The 18,150-nt window shown below is 43.4% G+C and overlaps 1 protein-coding gene across 1 annotated transcript in view; it reads right to left on the bottom strand.

Annotated features, from left to right (window-relative positions):
- SLC22A23 (solute carrier family 22 member 23) overlaps positions 1-18,150 on the bottom strand; it is a gene marked incomplete at its 5' end in the record, with an annotated part of 227,611 nt that overhangs the window by 159,602 nt on the left and 49,859 nt on the right. The window contains one exon of the mRNA XM_019518594.1: positions 15,611-15,765. Coding sequence (XP_019374139.1) covers positions 15,611-15,765 — 155 coding nt within the window. The remainder of the gene's footprint in view (positions 1-15,610; positions 15,766-18,150) is intronic.

Raw genomic sequence — 18,150 nt, forward strand, 5'->3', positions numbered from 1 at the left:
CACCCAAGGTAAAGCAGTTACCAGCAACCATACCAGCAGGAGGTTTCAGGATTGGAGGATGCATCCAGGGTCTAACCCAGTGAGGTGACTAACCTTTTTGCCTACCATGCAACAATGTAAGCCCCACTCCCTCCCCAAGTACCACCCAATCTCATCCCCCAGCCTGATATATTGCTCTGCTCTCCCTCCTGCCTTATTTGTGCTATTTCACTTGATCCCCGTTACATCTGCCCCATGCCAAACCAAATAGTGGCATGTGCTGCTTGTGGCATGCATGCTGTGGGTAATCCACCCCTGATCTACCCACCAGAAAACCCCCCTGTGTATGTCCCAACACATGCAACTGAAAACGGGTGATAACAGTTCCAACCAAATTACCAGCCACAATGGTTTTCTACCATAATCTCCAGTTTGATATTACCCATTTTATCATCAGCCAATCAAAATTTCATCTTTAGTGAACTAATTTTGCACTGTCCTAACCAGGTACATGAAGCAAAAACAGAGACTTACCATAGAAAACAGCAACTATCTTTAAAAGCTGTCTGCAGAGATTCTCATACTGTTCTTTAAGACTTGTGCAAATGGGTTGCCCTCTTTTCTCACAAACCACCCCATAACCAGAATTTAGGGAACGTGAGCACTTGAGTTTAAAAAAAAAAAGAAAGTATTGCATAGCAGCATCCAAATGTCTTGCCTTTTGTTACATTTCTGTAGTGCTTATCAATTAAAGGACACGCCCAACATTTGCTCAGAGTAAGAACTATGCAACATCAATGTTAGAACTTGTTATAAATCATCTGATGCATCTGTCTTACATGTATAACTACAGCGGCTGCTCTCATTTAAAAAAAAAAAATGAACTGCCCTGTGGGAGCACTATGTAGTGGCTATGTAATAGAACAAAGGTATCAAACTCACCTGACTAAATCCAGAATGTGGGGTCCTTCCTGTGTAGGATCTAGCCTGGGGCATGAAAGCTAGCACTTGTGGCCACTGTGGTGGCAGTAACCATAGCAGTGGGTCCAGATTCATTGAAATAGCGAAGGAAGGAACCTTGTAGATCATCAAGTCTGACCCCCTGCCCTGGGCAGGAGAGAAACCTGGGCTCAAATGACCCCAGCCAGGTAGACATCAAGCCTCCTCTTACAAGACCCCCAGGGTAGGAGCCAGCACCACTTCCCTTGGAAGTTGGTTTCAGATCCTAGCTGCCCTGACTGTGAAGTAGTTTCTTCAGATGTCAAGTCTAAACCTACTCTAACAATTTGTGGCCATTATTCCTTGTTACCCTGGGGGATGCTAGGGGGAACAGGGTGTCTCCCAAACCCTGCCATGGTGAGTTTATAGACAGCCACCAGGTCCCCCCTCAGCCTTCTCTTGTGGAGGCTGCACAGGTTCAGGTCCCGTAGCCTCTCCTCGTAGGGTCTGCCCTGCTGCCCCCGGATCATGCGAGTGGCCCTCCCCTGGACGCTCTCCATGTTGTCCACATCCCTCCTGAAGTGCGGCGCCCAGAACTGGACACAGTACTCCAGCTGCGGCCTGACCAGTGCCACATAGAGGGGGAGGATCACCTCCCTGACCCTGCTTGAGATGCATCTGTGGATGCACAACAAGGTCTGGTTAGCCCTGCCAACTGTGACCTTGCATTGTCGGCCCATGTTCATCTTGGAGTCAATAATGACTCCAAGATCTCTTTCTGCCACCATGCTCTCAAGAAGGGAGTTTCCCAGTTTGTAAGTGTGCTGCTGGTTCCCACTGCCCAAGTGCAACACTGCACTTGTCAGTACTGAAACCCAACCTATTTTCGTTAGCCCACCCCTGTAACCTGTCCAGGTCCTGCTGTAATCTGTCCTTCCCTACTAGCGTGCCCACCTCACCCCAAATCTTGGTATCAGCAGCAAATTTAAGCAGGTTGCTTTTTACCCCGTCGTCCAAGTCACTAATAAAGAAATTGAACAGTGCGGGCCCAAGGACCGAGCCCTGGGGGACTCCACTGCCCACTTCCCTCCAGGTCGAAAAAGACCCATCCACGACTATCCTCTGAGTACGACCCTTCAGCCAATTTACAATCCATCTGACTGTGTAGGCACCAATGCCACAGTCGCCTCGTTTTTTGATGAGAATGGGGTGGGAGACAGTGTCAAAGGCCTTGCTGAAGTCCAGAAAAACCACATCCACTGCAACACCTGCATCCAGAGGTGGCAAGGGGTCATGGGGTGGGGGTCCAAAGGTGGCAGTCGGTCTGGGGACAAGGGTCCAACAATAAAGAGGTTCTAGGGGCACAATGAAGGTTCAGGGGTGGTTGTGGCAGTAAGCCAAGCTTGCCACCAACAGCTCTGGCTGGCAGAGCCAAACAGCCCCACATCCTCCAGCAGGCCACCCCTTCCCAACCCCCACTTTCTGGAGGCTCGTGATTAGCCTGGCAGACTGAACTGTCTGACACCCCTGCACTGGAACATTCAATACTTCATATGAAACATGAATTAAAGCAAAGTGAATTCATGCTTTTATATTTAATGACTGAATAATGATCATTTGCAGAAATCACAGTGCTGAACACTTGCTAAAAATTCCATGCACAGAAGGAAAGAAAGATATGGAATTTATTCAGGGTGATATTTGTAAGAGAACACCATTTTTTAAAGAAATGAAAATGTGGCTATCACTGTTAACAGCTAATTTATCCCCAAAAATACGTGGAGAAATCATTGTAAGAACTTGCTTTTAAGACTCAAGTAAATAAAGAAACAGAATTCTTTTTAGCTACATCTTTCTGATTGTTCTATTTTGTTTCCACTTAAGTTTGGTTTACACATTCCTGCCAAACTGTGATGCAGAGAAAAGAGGGAACAGCAGCACAACAATACAATGATTTTTAAAAGCTATTCTTTGCCCCCATTCATGCAACAAAAAAAGATGCACAGAATAAAAATCACTATTTAAATGCATACTTCTTGCTGGGAGACGCACCTGAATCTGTACAACTAGCCACAAGAAGGACAGTGGATTGCCACAGAACTCTGACTGCCTCATTTCACAGTCTATATTCTTTTTCTACCAGCACCAATGTCAAGACACTGATTGCTCTGTTGTGTGCAGAGCAGCTGAGAGTGGAAAAGCCAAGAGCTCTACCAGAAAAGAACTGATAAAAAAAAAAAGGCTTTGGAAAGAGACAGTAACACAGCACACCGACGTAAAAGATCCTGAGACCAGACCAAAAAAGCCTGCACATTTCTGTTATACGCCTTTACTGGATGTGTGTAACTACAGCCATTGACTACAGGCACTTAATGTCCGGACTCAGTCTGGTCTTTGGATTCTGTCTCAATGGTCTAAAGGTGGGGATGGAAGGTCTGGTCAGCCTCCACTCCTCCATACTCTTGCCTAGGCACGCGCATCAAAGGTTTTAGTGACCTCTCACGCATATACCAGGATCCGGACAGATCAATGGTTACCTGCTACTATATATCTGACAACAGAGTATAATCTCTTAGAACCTGGATGTATGATGCTAAATGGTAACTAATGGAGGGGGGCAGAAGTCTTTGTGACCATGAAGATTTAGTAAGTGCCCTCTTTAAATTGCAATAATTTAGCATGGCATCACCTATTTTGCTCAGTATGACAGAAAAGAGTCTTTATGGACTTCCTGAAAGAATGTTAGAATAACTGAACATCACAGTCTATTGCAGTAGAGATTAGAAAGCTATTCATTTCCTAGAGGTTTGGGTAACATGGAAAGTTTGACCTGTGAGTCAAGAGGCTAACACAGAGATTACAATGAATAGCAGCAGACATCCTGTTAGGACTCTCTCTGCAAAATTAGAGACTGCATACATCAATTTGGGAATGTCAATAAAATTTCAGGAAGGAGTTGCATAAACATGCTAAAAGGCTGGCAGCCCTTTTGCTGCCAAGAGCACTGTGACCCTTCAGGAGTCCCCTTGCATCTATAAAACTATTAAATAAATTACAGGGAAACCTCCTTAGATGTACCACAGAGATGATCTAGTGTTCCTTGCTACAGTGAAGTTCTTTGCTCAGCCACTCTCTCCTAGGTCTGAGGACTGATAAGATGCTCAGTATGGAAATGACACAAATTCCTTTTAAATGTAATACTTCCTTAAAAAACAGAGAGAGAAAAAAGAAGGACAAAAGCAGCTCTCTACCCACAGCACTGTTATTATTCTGCTTTGAAATCATGTAGTCTGGATAGCTCAATGATTACTATCTTCAGCCACCGATATTCATGTTCTGGTCCCTGAGGCAGTCAGTTAGGTTATCGTTATAGACATAGTTATTATGCCACTAATATCAATAACAATAGCACTGTTAACTGCTTCCTTCACTTTTCTCATCCCCCTCATTCTAAATCTCATCTCAAACTTGTAATTTCTCAGTGTTTCATGAACTCTCCTCTTCTGACATGAGTTTGTACTTTGCTTTAAAACGAGCACAGCACATGGGTATGCAGCAATCTTTTATATAAAGGACAGTGGTGTTCAACTGGTGGCTCACTGGCAGCACACGGCCCCTGAAGTGTTAGTAGGCAGCCTGGGAGCTCCTGGTACACTGCCCCTGCCTCAGCTCCTGCCATTGCTCTTGTTGCAGCAGCTGTGTTCTTTGGGCTCTCCAGCCCTCCACCAGCTTCTACTTCCTGCCCCGAGTCCTGAGGGCAGGGTAGGGCAATGCAATGGGAGGGGGCTGGGTGCCTCTGCTGCACACACAGCAGGGAAGGGAGTTGGGCTGCTTGCAAGGCAAGAGCCAGGCTCCCTTCACTGCAGGTGGGTGTGTGGCCAAGAGGAGATCTGGGCTATCAAGCATGTGGCAGGAGAGCACCAGACTGCCTGTGCTGCAGGGGGTGATGGAAAGGACTGCCCATGCAGGTGGGAGGGTAGGGGGGAGCTGGGTTGCCTGCATGGCCAAGAGAGGGGATAGGAAATCAAACTGCTGCATTATGGGCACGGTGGGTAGATGTACTAGGCTGCCTCACTGCAGGCGAGAGCCCAGTGGTGGTAGACAGCTAGGGGGGCAGTGGGTGGAAGGGAAGAGACCTCCTGCACAGCAAGAGGTCCTTCATCTGCAGCCCATGCCTCAAGCAGCCCCTGGGACTGCGGCCTGAATGACATGTGGCCCCCAGCTGTCTGGAAAGCGGACAGCCCTGATATAAAATAATCAAAGCAGCAATGCAGAAGGGAAATAACTTTCAAACAAAACCAGAGCTTAGAACAGGAGTAGTGGCCAAATAGACAGAAAACTGTTCTCATTTTTTTCTAAAACGTAAGCCAGGTACAGGTACAGAGGGGTTAGTTTGCCTAACATATGTAAAATCAACTATTATTAGTTAAAAGCAACTCAATAAAACCAATATATGAGGGATACAGCAGCAGCATCACAAGCACAATAGCTGTGGAGATTTCAAGTCTACAGATCAAAACAAATCTCCTTAGCCACTGTCACAGTAAAAAGAAAAAGAAAATGCAAAGAAGTGTGTATAAGAGTCGCTAAATTATTTTCTTTTTGTCAATTTCAGACCCAGGGCCTGGTTCTCACATACACTAATGGCACTTTATGCCACTCTACCAATTTAAAGTAGCGTTAAAAAGGGACACAAAAACTTTCAGAAGTCATGTTTAGCCCCCCTCTAACACACTTTTACTCTCTCAAAGTGATTTACAGAGAGAAACTGGACTGCATTCCTCCTCTGAATTTGTTTTTTGTTTCAAATTTGGACTGCAGCAAGTATTTTTTTTCTTTGGGTGCCACAACTGACAGCTGTGACTGGAGATTTTTAAACACTTGATACCACACTTTCATGAAAATGCAACAATTAGTGTGCTGAGTCCTTCTGAAAAATCCTGCAGCTTATCTTGATGCCTAAAAGAGAACAAAGTTATTTTATGAATCTCATCTTTATAGCCCAGTGTCTATAGTGGCTGGATAACTCTATGCAGATCTTCCTCATTTTCTTTGCCAAAACTTTAGCCTGGGGCTTTTCTAAGACTATAGGCAAAAAACCACTGAGGAAATCAAAAGGAGCCCCACTACACTTCTTTCAGTTTAAAACCACCTTCTGTACATGTTCGGAAACAAAATGTTAAGATGACCTGACCACAAAGCCTATTAAATAAAGATGTCACCGCAGTTCTTACTAGCTGGTGCATGTTGTCTTTGAAACTTGAGATGGAACTATCATACAAATAGCAGGCATCTCCCTTGAAACTGAAAGGGCTTGCTTCCTTCCATTGGGCACCCAAGCACAGGGGCATCCGTCCTGCTGCACTGACATGAGAAGACAGTCTCCCTCACAACAAAACTATTTTCAGACCCTATTTTCCAGTTCATTCAAGTCTATACTTTCTAATTTTGCAGAGTAATCTGGAGCTCCGTCACCCATAAAATTACTGAGCGCTCTATGATTGTGTGCAAATCTGTGCCATTGCTTACATTGTCTGGGCCCAGGTACAGTCAGGCATGTAGCATTTTAACAGGATGCTTGTTAAAGCTATCAGCAGCACCTACCAGCAAATAATTCTCTCTCTTCCCCCCACAGTTTAGACACCTCAGTGAATATTACCCTTCTACTTGGTCATAGTACTCAATGCCTTTTTTTACCTTGGTCTTCACAGGCAAGGTCAGCTCCCAGACTACTGCTCTAGGCAGCACAGTTTCAGGAGAAGGTGAGCAACCCTCAGTGGTGAAAGAACAGATTAGAGATGATTTAGAAAAGCTGGATGTGTATATATCCATGGGGGCAGATACAATACATCTGAGGATGCTCAGGGAGTTGGTTGACGTGATAGCAGAGCTGCCGGCCATTATCTTTGAGAACTCATGGGGATCAGGGGAGGTCCTGGATGTTTGGAAAAGGACACATATAGTGCCCAACTTTAAGAACGGGAAGAAGGAGGATCCAGGGAACTACGGACCAGTCTGCTTCACTTCAGTCCCTGGAAAATATCATGGAGCAGGTCCTCAAAGAATCCATTTCTAAGCACTTGGAGAAGAAAGTGATTAGGAAGAGTCAGCATAGATTCACCAAGGGCAAGTCATGCCTGACCAACCTGATTGCCTTCTATGATGACATTCCCTGCATCCACAGAGCCAGTCAAGTAGTGTACATAATATACCTTGACTTCAGCAAGGCTTTTAATACTGTCTCTAACAGCATTCTTTGCAAGCAAGCTGAGGGAATATGGGTTGGGTGAGTGGACTGTAAAGTGGGTAGAAAGCTGGCTGGATTTTTGGGCTCAATGGATAGCAATCAATGGCTCAATGTCTAGCTGGCAGCCAGTATCAAGTGGAGTGCAAGTATTCATCATAATAATCTAAAAAAAAAAAAAAAAAAGTTTGACAGAACAAGGAGCAATGGTCTCAAGTTGCAGCAGGAGAAGTTTAGGCTAGCTATTAGGAAGAATTTTCTCATTAGGAGGATAGTAAAACACTGGAACAGGTTACCCAGAGAGGTGGTGGAAGCTCCTTCCTTGGGGGTTTTCAAAACCTGGCTAGACAAAGCTTTGGCTGGGATGATCTAGTTGGGGCTGGTCCTCTTTTGAGCAGGTGGTTGGACTAGATGACCTCCTGAAGTCCCTTCCAACCCTAACTTTATATGATTCTATAAACTGGGTTTATTTAGTTTGCAGAAGAGAAGACTAAAGGGGGATTTGATACCAGCCTTTATCTATCTGAACAGGGGTTCCAAAGAGGATGCACCACTGCTCTCAGTGGTGACAGATGACAGAACAAGGAGCAATGGTCTCAAGTTGCAGCAAGGGAAGTTAAAGTTGAATATTAGGAAAAACTCTCACTAGGAGGGTAGTGGAACACCAAAACAGATTACCTAGAGCAGTGATTCTCAACCTTTTTGTACAAGGACCCATTTGTAAACATGGATGGCTAGTCCCAACCCAGTGCCCCTCACTCCCAACCCACTGCCCCCAGGCCTCCCAGTGTGTGGGGTGAAAGGGGGGCAAGCAGCCCCTCACAGGCTGGAACTCTGCCAGCCTGCAAGGGAAAAGCCACGGTTTCCCATGTTTTTCTCCTTTAAAGAAGAATCCATTTTTAAAGTTTGTTTACAACCCTTCCATATTTTCTTGAGACCCACTTCTGGGTCGCGACCCACAAGTTGAGAAATGCTGACCTAGAGAAGTGGCGGAATCTCCATCCTTGGAAGTTTTTTTTTTTTTTTATGGCCCAGCTTGACAAAGCCCTGGCTGCAATGATCTAGTTGGGAATGGTCCTGCTTTGAGCAGGGGGTTGGACAAGATGACCTACTGAGGTCCCTTCCAGCCCTAATTTTCTATGATACTTCCTACTATAGCAAAGTCACAAAAAAAAAAATCAGGAAAGCCTAGGTGGCTACAGAGGGGGCAGGAAGCAGAACTCCATTTTAAGTGGTCTCTTGGCATATCATTTTTAGTTTCCTGTTCCATTTGCTTTGCCCTATGCCCCATTAGGCAGCTTTCCAACTCTGCTCTTCACTTCAGGACTCTATAAGGGAGGAACTGCAAACAGTATTACTTTCCTTGTAAGAGCATAAAATGCTGTGATGAGAGACAAGGACAAATGGTGTTCACCACCACTACCGAGACACCACCAGCTTTACTTGGCAGAAATATATTTTCCCTTTCCATATCTTTTGCGTGGGAGGCCAGTCACCTCTTAATGAATATGGCATGTGATGTGCCCTGACATTTTAACAATAAGACAGTCACACAGGGAGTGTGATGGGTCTTCACCCTGCAAATGACTCCAACGCATCTGACCCTGAATCTACTTGGAATCTTAATGAAACACCCCCAGCAAAGTCAATTTCTGCATCTGAGCTTTCATCACATTTTCCTCATCTACCAAGGCACTGAAGTTACAAGAAGAGATGGGGCCCACACACTAAGCTTAACCCCATGAAGTCACAGCAATGTCTTTATAAGACTAAATGATCTAAAGGTAGGAATTGGTGTCAGAGGCAAAAAGTAATCAACGTCCTCTGCTCCATCACCTACTCAGTTGCTTTCACATTTGCTGAGCATACTCTGTTCCATACAACTAAATCTGGAGAGGCTGACAAGCAGACCAATTCATAATAATACAAGCATACCTCATTTTATTGTGCTTCGCTTTATTGCGCTTCGCAGATATTGCATTTTTTTTACAAATTGAAGGTTTGTGGCAACCCTGCGTCAAGCAAGTCTATTGGCGCCATTTTTCCATCGGTTAGCATTTTTTAATTAAGGTATGTACATTGTTTTTTTAGACATAATGCTATTCCACACTTAGACTACAGTATAATGTAAACATAACTTTTATATGCACTGGGAAACCAAAAAATTAGTGTGACTCGCTTTATTGCGATATTCGCTTTATTGCGGTGGTCTGGAACCAAACCCGCAATATCTCCGAGGTATGCCTGTACTTTGGGCAGGGAGGGGAAAGGGACACAGAGAGAGGAAGCAAGTGAGCAGATTCACCTGTGGCTGCTGAAAGTTTACAGATACAGACTGAAGAGTGATGTATGCATGCGTGACAAAAGGAAACCTATGCAGGGCAAGGCATCACCACACATAGATACCCTACGTTAACCCACTGTGTGCATTAGCTCCAGGACCAGAAACAGGGTAGCAGTATTAGCATGGCAGCCCCATGCCAACTCAGCTATACTACTCCCAGTTCTGGAGCTCACGAGAGCTCCTGCTGCACAAGATAGACATACCAACCAAGTTCTAGGCTAGCTGGTCCTTGGTCCCCCTTCCTCTGATCTTCTCAGACTGCATCCTTTGAACATCAGGCCTTAGAAAGGTAAAGGGACTTTACTTTCTAAGGTGGAATCTCAACTGTTCCATTCTTTAACTGGTGTTGGATTATAGTGCTTAAGTGCCTCAACCAGGCTTACTCTACAGGCCCAAGTGGGTTTTGTGACCTGTCCTTCTCCCCTTTAAGAACAGAGACCAGAGTTGAGTACCAAAACCCAGAACAACGCACTTAAAACAAAGAACAATTTAATCTTCACAGAAGGGATACTACATAATAACAACAAATCATGCCAATTACTTGATCTCCTTCTCTGATAAGGTAGCTAGTTTGGTGGATGAAGGAAATGATATGGATATAGTGCATCTGGATTTCAGCAAGGCTTCTGACTAAGTCTCACATGACCTTCTCATAAACAAATTAGAGAAATGTAGGCTAGATAAAACTACTATAAGGTGGAGAGACAACTGGCTCAATACCTGCAAGTAAAAGATAATTATAAATGGATCCATGTTGGCATGGCAGGAGGTTTCAAGTGGAATCCCACAGAAGTTTCTCCTGGGCCCAGTACTGTTTGAATGCTGGAATAGAGAGCGTCTTGAACAAATTTTCAGACAACACAAAATGGGAAGGATTGCAAACACCCTGGAGAGCAGGAGTGTAATTCAGAATGCTCTTGACAGATTGGAAAGTTGGGCTGGAGCCTCCAGGATAAATGCTGACAAATGCAAGGTGGTACACCACAAGAGGAATCATTAAAAACACAAATACAAGATGGGTGACAGCTGGCTGGATGACAGCACTACAGAGAAGGAACTAGAAGTCTCGGTGGATCACAGGCTCGGCATGAGTCTGGAACATGGCGCAGCCACCCAAAAGGCAAATGCAGTTTTGGACTACATGAATAGGGGCATTAGGTGCAACATATTAGAGGTCACAGTGGCTCTCTATTTGGCACTGGTAAGACCTCATCTAGAGTTACTGCATACAGTTTTGAGCTTCACTTTTTTCTGCCTTCAGAAGCACTGGGTGTTGGCTGCAGCCAGAACTGGTGAAAGGCCAGTGCTCCTCCTGGGACTAAAACCCAGAGGTTCCTGCCTATTGGGTCTTGCCCCTCTACTCAGGGTCAGACCGATCACCACATTTGGGGTCAGGAAGAAATTTTACCCCATGGTCAGACTGGTATAGCCTGTGGGTGGGGTTGCCTTCGTCTGTAGTGGGGTGCATGGCCATCTTGAAATTTTCAAGCATATTTTAACAATCCTTGCAGCAGCAGGACACTGACCATCATTGTCTCCTGGCTTTACCAGTGCCAGGTTAGGGAGCTATGCTTTGTGGTTGTGTGGCAGCATTGCCTGTATAGTTTTAGTAATAAGTTACACAGGGATTTGCTTGGGATGGTTTGGATAGGAATGATCCTTCCTCAGGCAGGGGGGCTGATGACTAAATGACCTCTAGAGGTCCCTTCCAGCCCTACTTCTCTATGATTCTATGAACAGAAAAGGACTTAAATTAGTTTTCCCTGCCTTGCCCCAAACACCATAAGAACCCTGGGCAAACTGCACCCCAACACTCTCTGCCCATCTCCTGCTTCATTTTCTCCCTCTCCAGTGGAGGAGTTTTGATCTCGGCATCCCCCACTTCCCTCGACAAGGGCTGCTACAATCCTGGAGAAACCTGTTTAGCAAACCCAGGAGGGGCTCCAGCCAGCACATCACAACTTATGTCTCCAGCATGACGTACCCTGCAGTTGCTGAAAGTGGTGCATCAGCATCTGTTTCCCCCTCCTAGGGTGTGTTTCCTGACAGGGAACGTGTTTGTTTTTCTGTGTAACATATACATACAGCACCACATGCAGCAACTTCAGCCAGACCATTTCCTTCCCATAATTAGTCTGCCTGAGTTTGCCAAAGTTTTCCTTCCTCATCAGGATAACATGGATACTTACAGAGTTTGCTTGAAAACAACAACATACACACACCATCCCTTCCCACAACACCCTGTCCCCTTCCTCCCCAATACACAGAAGTCCAGGGACCAGGGGACTTGCATAAGAGACCTGAGTTCAAGTCCCTTCCCCACCAAAGTCAGACCAGGTTCTTGAATCTGGGTCTTTCACACCCCAGGCAAGTATGCAGCTGTCTGTTGTTTTGACTAGAAGTCCCATCCTAGACCTGAGAAACTTCCCTTATGACAAGAGTTCCAAGAACACAGTCTACAAAAATTATCAGCTTTACTAAATAAATAGTTTCCAACAAATTAACAGGTTTCATCTGCAAATGCCCAACCAGCTCTAATCAGGCTACAGCATTCATTAGCTACAGGCATCCCAGGGCCTTTCACAACATGTATTCAAAAAAGAAAAACAGTGTAACAAGCAGCAGAACACAGGTAAATCAGTCTAACTCCTGTCCTTTCAAAGATGTATTTCCAATCATTACACATATTAGGAGGATTGGGGAAGAAAGAGTCATTAGCTATTCTTCCACCACTCCAAATGCCTCATAAGATAAAAAAAACCCGACTTAGTAGCCCTGTGTTTTAAAACACTTTGGTACTATTCCCATTCCCAAAGCATCTGAGATGGTTATTTACAATTTCCCTTAGGCAAGCAATAAATCCAATGATAACTAGTAAGCTCAACACATCGTAAACAAGATCCTTATGGCAGGCCAATTACTCCTGCACACTGTTCAACCCTGTATAGTTTATTTCTCCACAGCAATACTAGGAACTGGGACCCAGCTCACCTAGTCACAGTTACTATGTAGATCAAACTTTCCATTTCCCATTGTTGTGCTCAGGGAGCCATTTGGGAAATCTGGGGCAGTAGAGATCCAGTTAAAAGGAAATGAGGTCACTGGAAGAAGGATAATATGGATAACAATGTTGACCATTTGTTGTTTTTCTTGCAGTGGGGGTGAATGCAGGCGTCTATGCCCAAACTTTACCCACCCACCCATCTGTACAGGAGCCCAGCAGCAATTAGCAACTTTCTGGTCAGTGGCCATGACAGACTCAGGCTCAAGTCCTCTCTCTCTCTCTCATTCTCCCACATCTCAGGTAAGTGCAACAGCCACCAGGCTACTCGTAACAATTGGAAGGGCCTGTACCATTATCTCCCATTCAAACTTTTTATCTCTGCATGATAATTAATTGTTCATGAGGCCAGAGGGAAAAAACAAATCTGACTTTAAATCCCAGTGGTTGGGGCACAATGCTGGAATGAAGAGGTTTAAGTCCTTGTTCCTAATTAGGCACAATACAGATGTGAACAGATATACCGCATAAAAAAACAAGTGGAAACTAAGGTCTATTTCAGGACAATGAGCTCGCTGGTTTTGATCAGATATTTTACCCTGGACCCAAGAAACCATTTCCCAATGAAGATTTCATCAACACTGTTATGCTCCAATAAAAAACAAAACAAAACCCCTGTTAATTCCAATGAATCAGCATTTTCCAAAAAAAATATTTCATCCAAATAGTCTCCACTGTCTGTAAAGTTGAGATGGCAGACATTTGTCACACTACATACCACTAGGTGGATGAAGTCTCATTATCATGTACTACAGCAGAACAGATAACTGGACATTAGTTCCAATGAACACCCACTGGCTAACAATGTGGGTTTAAGACAGGTGTAGACACAGGCTTGAGGATGTTCAGACATGACATGCTGGTTGGGGCTCATCTGTACAAAAGCCACCAAGGTGAGCAAAGTAATGAAGCTAATTAGTCAGCGTGTTCTTCCTACCCTTGAGTAACAATGCAGAATGATTTGTGCAAGAATCAATTGTGAACCGAGGACAAAACTGTACCTGTTCTTCCTTAGCAAAGGACATTTTTCCTTCATGGGCAATTTTAAGGATCACAATCAGCAGCTGAAATTTACTCTAATGCAAGGTGATCAGCCTCCAGCCTGTGGGCCAAATACAGCCTGTGGAGCCACTGCATCTGTCTGCAGGGCTCCCCATGGGTCAGGAAATTTGGCAGTGGGGGAGCAGTGGCCATTAACATACCCCAAGCCGGCCCAAATCCCAAACTCCAAGCCCTGCGCACCTGGTCAGAGCCAGGCCATGCCTCCTTCAACCCATGGAGCCAAGTTGGGGCCAGATCGCACCCTCAGGGCCAGGTTGGGGCTGGGCCAAGGCCCACCCCCAGGGCTAAGTCACGCCCCGTTCACACTGCTGGCCAAGTTAAGTCTCTTCTCTGTGGGGCCCAACTGCCGCCAACCTCAGGCTGGACTGCCCCCCGCCCTTCTTCACGTGGCCAGACCATGCCTGCCGCACCGGCCCTGGGTGCTGGATCAGAACCACCTGGTGAAAGGGTTGGGGCTTTTGCTTTCCATTCTACAACATAAAATAGCATGACACATTTAAGCTATGAATATTACTAACACATCTTAGTAATTCAGGTTTATATACTGCCCTCGAAATGGAACTTGATTTGTATTTTCTGATGCATTGTTACAGTTTGAATTATATGACCAAAGACAAAAGAAAAAGAAAACTCTATGCTGGATACTATATAGATGATTATGGAGTACAGAAACACTGAACAAAATCATATAAGTCACATTTGTCACTCCCCTGAAACCTAAAACACAAAACATAGGGCAATCCAACACTAGGAAGCAACTTAATAATGGTCAAATTGGAGATGCTGCAAAATCCAGCTGGCCTAAACATCATTGGCTTTAATACGGAAGGCCAATAAAATATTTTGTATGTCTGAACAGGTCCAGGATATACCTTTTTCCAGTGCAGGAAATAAAAATAAAAAGGGTGTTACTTTTCTGCTCACTAGCTGTTAATTATGCACATGGTTATGCTGTGTTGTATGAACTGCATCCCATCAGTGGGCACAGCTGACAACAGAAATAGCTTTGTCTGGCTCCTAAAAAATGTGAATCTCTTTCCTTTTATTCCAAAATTGCTGCTGCAAAGAAAATTTTTTGAAAATACCAAACTTAGGGATTTTCTCTGTCATGCTATTTTTTGTATCCTAACTACACCAAGTTGAAGAAAGATATTTAACTGGAAAACATCATTTAAAGCTTCCCTTAAACAACTGAACTTTCTAATCTAGAAAATAAACGTACAATGCTTTTTAGAAGTCACTACTTTTATGTGCATCTGTATAACATGTATCCAACTCCAAATGACAAAAAGGGACTTGACATGTTGAAAAGTGCTGAGCACATACTTTCTGAAAATCTGACCTCCTTAAAGAGCAGCTTTCAAAAAACCTGGCTAGCAAGTTTGCCAGATGACCTGGGAGCACTCTCCAGATATTACAATGAGAGTGCATTACTTTCTCACATGATTTTCATCTAGCTTAAAAAAAAAAAAAAAAGGAAAAGCATGAGATTTCCCCTTTCAAATTTTTGCTCTATTTCATTTGTATTTTTATTTGCCTTTAAGTTCCCAAAGAAGAATAAATGTTGCTACAAATATCAAAGACATATCAGTGCCAGCAAACATACTGACTCAGATACAAGGTTTTTGAGAACATTTTAAAGAATTCAAACATTTTGAACTGTCCTGAAAGCAGCTATAACAGAATAGGCAACTCCCAGGTTTAAAAAATAAAGACTAAGCATTATTTAATCCTTGTGTGTGGAGATACACAAACTCAAACAAATCTGTGGCACAGGCTGTTCTCCAACAACTCAAGAAATAAATAATAATAATATCCTTATTTCAGCACAAAACCATAGACTAAACAAGATCTTAAAGAATCTTTTTTTTTTTTTTTTTTATAAACCTCTTGAAAGGGATGCTGCAGGAAAGAGAACATAGAGCAGGCTACATATTTAAAGCAAAATACACTTGGGATGATTTATGAAGGGAATACTCACGCAGTGCGTACAAGGAGAGGATTATTCCAGCCAGGCAAAACCCCTCAAAAAACCTGAGTGTGCTGAACATTGTCACATTCACTGAGAGTGCCACAGTCAGTCCAAATATCAGAATGAATATGACAGAGAAGAGGAGAACTGGCCGTCGACCAACCCTAAAACCAGGAAGGCAGCAAGGGAAAACAGTGTTAAAATCCAATATGGAGAGAACACTAGAATATTTCATCTTTCAGAAGATATTAGCATATAAAAAGAAACAAATTACACAGTTCATCCCAAATGCTGCTTCCAGTTTTTAATAGCAGCCAGTACTTTTTAAACATGTCTCTCATTTATTCGCTTATTAAATTATATTATAGCTCTGGTAGGTCTTGTAAAGATTTCACTGACAAATGCATTTATGAAAAGCTTAAGGGAAACACCACTCACTAGCTGTATCATTATCTGACCTAAAAATCATTTCAAAACGTCAAAGTGAACCACATGTAAACTGCAATAAAGAGCAAGCCATAAAAAAAAAAAATCTTAGAATGGGAGATTTGACATGGGTAAGTGAAACAAATGCCTATTTTTCTATGGCAAAGGTATCATTAGATTAATATAAGCCTCCCAGGAAGACAAGATTTTTAAGGTTCATATAGATATGTTGCTCTCCATATTCTGTAGCCACTACATTTACCAGAGACATGTCCTTTTCCCCACAGACTTGTGCTCCAGAATCGCACATAATTTCTCAACCCTTAAAAAAACAACCTTAAAAAAAGTGAGACAAATGTAAAACAGTATCACAGTCCCAGGTCTTCAGAGAGCCTGCATACAATCCCTCCGTAAGGAATGATTTGCTCCATTCATCTCCTTCAGCAGCCCAAATTTCATAGCTGGGGGGGATTTTTACAACTTGCTCCAGAAGTCTGCATTATTGTGGCCAGATACCTGCCTGCCCATTTGTTTCATCTCCCTGCTCTATCCAGAAATGCCAACAGCTGCCAGTGCTCTCCAACCTTCTCCACAAGAGAGAAATGATTGGTTTCCAGGGCACAATCTCTGTACCCTCCCATGAAGCTAGATACTGAGCTAGAACTGGAACCCATCTCATAACTGGATGGAGGAGATTTGCAAGTCAGGAGCCTTCTGAACTACTAGTAAAGCAAACACACAAACAAAATGGCAAGCCAGATTTGAAGATCCGAAGTTAACTACAATCAGCCCTTTCCCTTGAAGAAGTTTATGAGGCCAAACTATCTGGTCAGTGCTGCAACTGCCAAGGCATAGAGCCATGCTGCTTGAGGACCATAGTGAACACCACAAAAAAAAATAGTCCCTGATAAGTTGGACATGCTACATTTTAATAACGACTTTCAATTATGAGCCTACAACTGTGTGTGCACGTAGGAATCAGGATGAAGAATAATTCACAGAGAAGATAAGCTAATATTGCACCAGAATTTAGGGGTTTGTGCCAAGCATGACATGGCACATATGGAAAGAACCAATATGCACTGCTAAGGAAGCAGAAGCTAGGCATTATCTTCAAGATCGAAGTCCTACAGTTTAATCTGGTCTCATATGTACTTAACGCTTCTATTAGGTCTTTTACTCAGATGTTGCTGGTTACCAAGCAACGATGAAACGTACTGCATACATGCACCAGTGATCAGAAGGATGCTTTGTTTTATTTAAGATGGAATAAGAGTAATAAAGTCCATGGCTGGGTGTTGAGAAGAGGGAAGGGAAAGTGGATGCTTTTCTGAATATAATTTTAAGATTTAGGGAAATTGAAAGACCTCACTGGAAAATTTATCATACTTCACATGGAATTCACACTATTTTCTGAAAGTCACATGCAAGTAAATTAGTTTATGGCCTTTTCTAAGAGAGTGAGTGCACGAAATAGGTTTTTAACTGTAGCATCAGACTCTTTGACCCCTCCTGCAAAGAGCTGCAACTCAACTGCAGTAATACTGCAGATATTTTTAAACTAGAAAGTACCATCAGGCATGTTCAGGGCAGCCAGGTCAAAGCAGGCAGTTCTTAATCACTGTTACAAATCCAATGAAACATTATGGCTGACCTCTTGGTTAGCATGCTGTTTTTGCGCTTGGGAAGAGAACCAAAAACTATTTCCATAGCAGCATGCAGCTGTACTGGGAACAAGTGTTTTCAAACACAAAGAGAGGAAATAACATTATGTACATCTTACATGCTATGCTTCCAGGGATTAGATAGACTGCAGCTCAAAATAAACCCCTTGTCCCAAACAGTGACGATCTTTGTCTCATTTGAGATCTTGGAAAGAATTTTGCATCCTCTCCCCATGACAAAGATGCAAATTCATAATAACTGACAATTGCAAAAGTCCCTTATACATAAAAAGTATAAGAAGTGCTAAGAATTCTCATCAGAAGCCTGACATCGATCTTCTGTCCAACTACAAAGCTAGGAAGACTTTTGATTTTGCCCATTTCTACTCTGTTCTGTTGCCTAAATATAGCTTCAAAATCAAAAATTAAAGAAACACCAAATATGTCTTTTTTCCCATC

This window comes from Gavialis gangeticus, unplaced genomic scaffold (assembly GCF_001723915.1).
Source record: "Gavialis gangeticus isolate Ggan-Ray unplaced genomic scaffold, GavGan_comp1, whole genome shotgun sequence".
In the NCBI taxonomy this organism is placed as follows: Eukaryota; Metazoa; Chordata; order Crocodylia; family Gavialidae; genus Gavialis; species Gavialis gangeticus.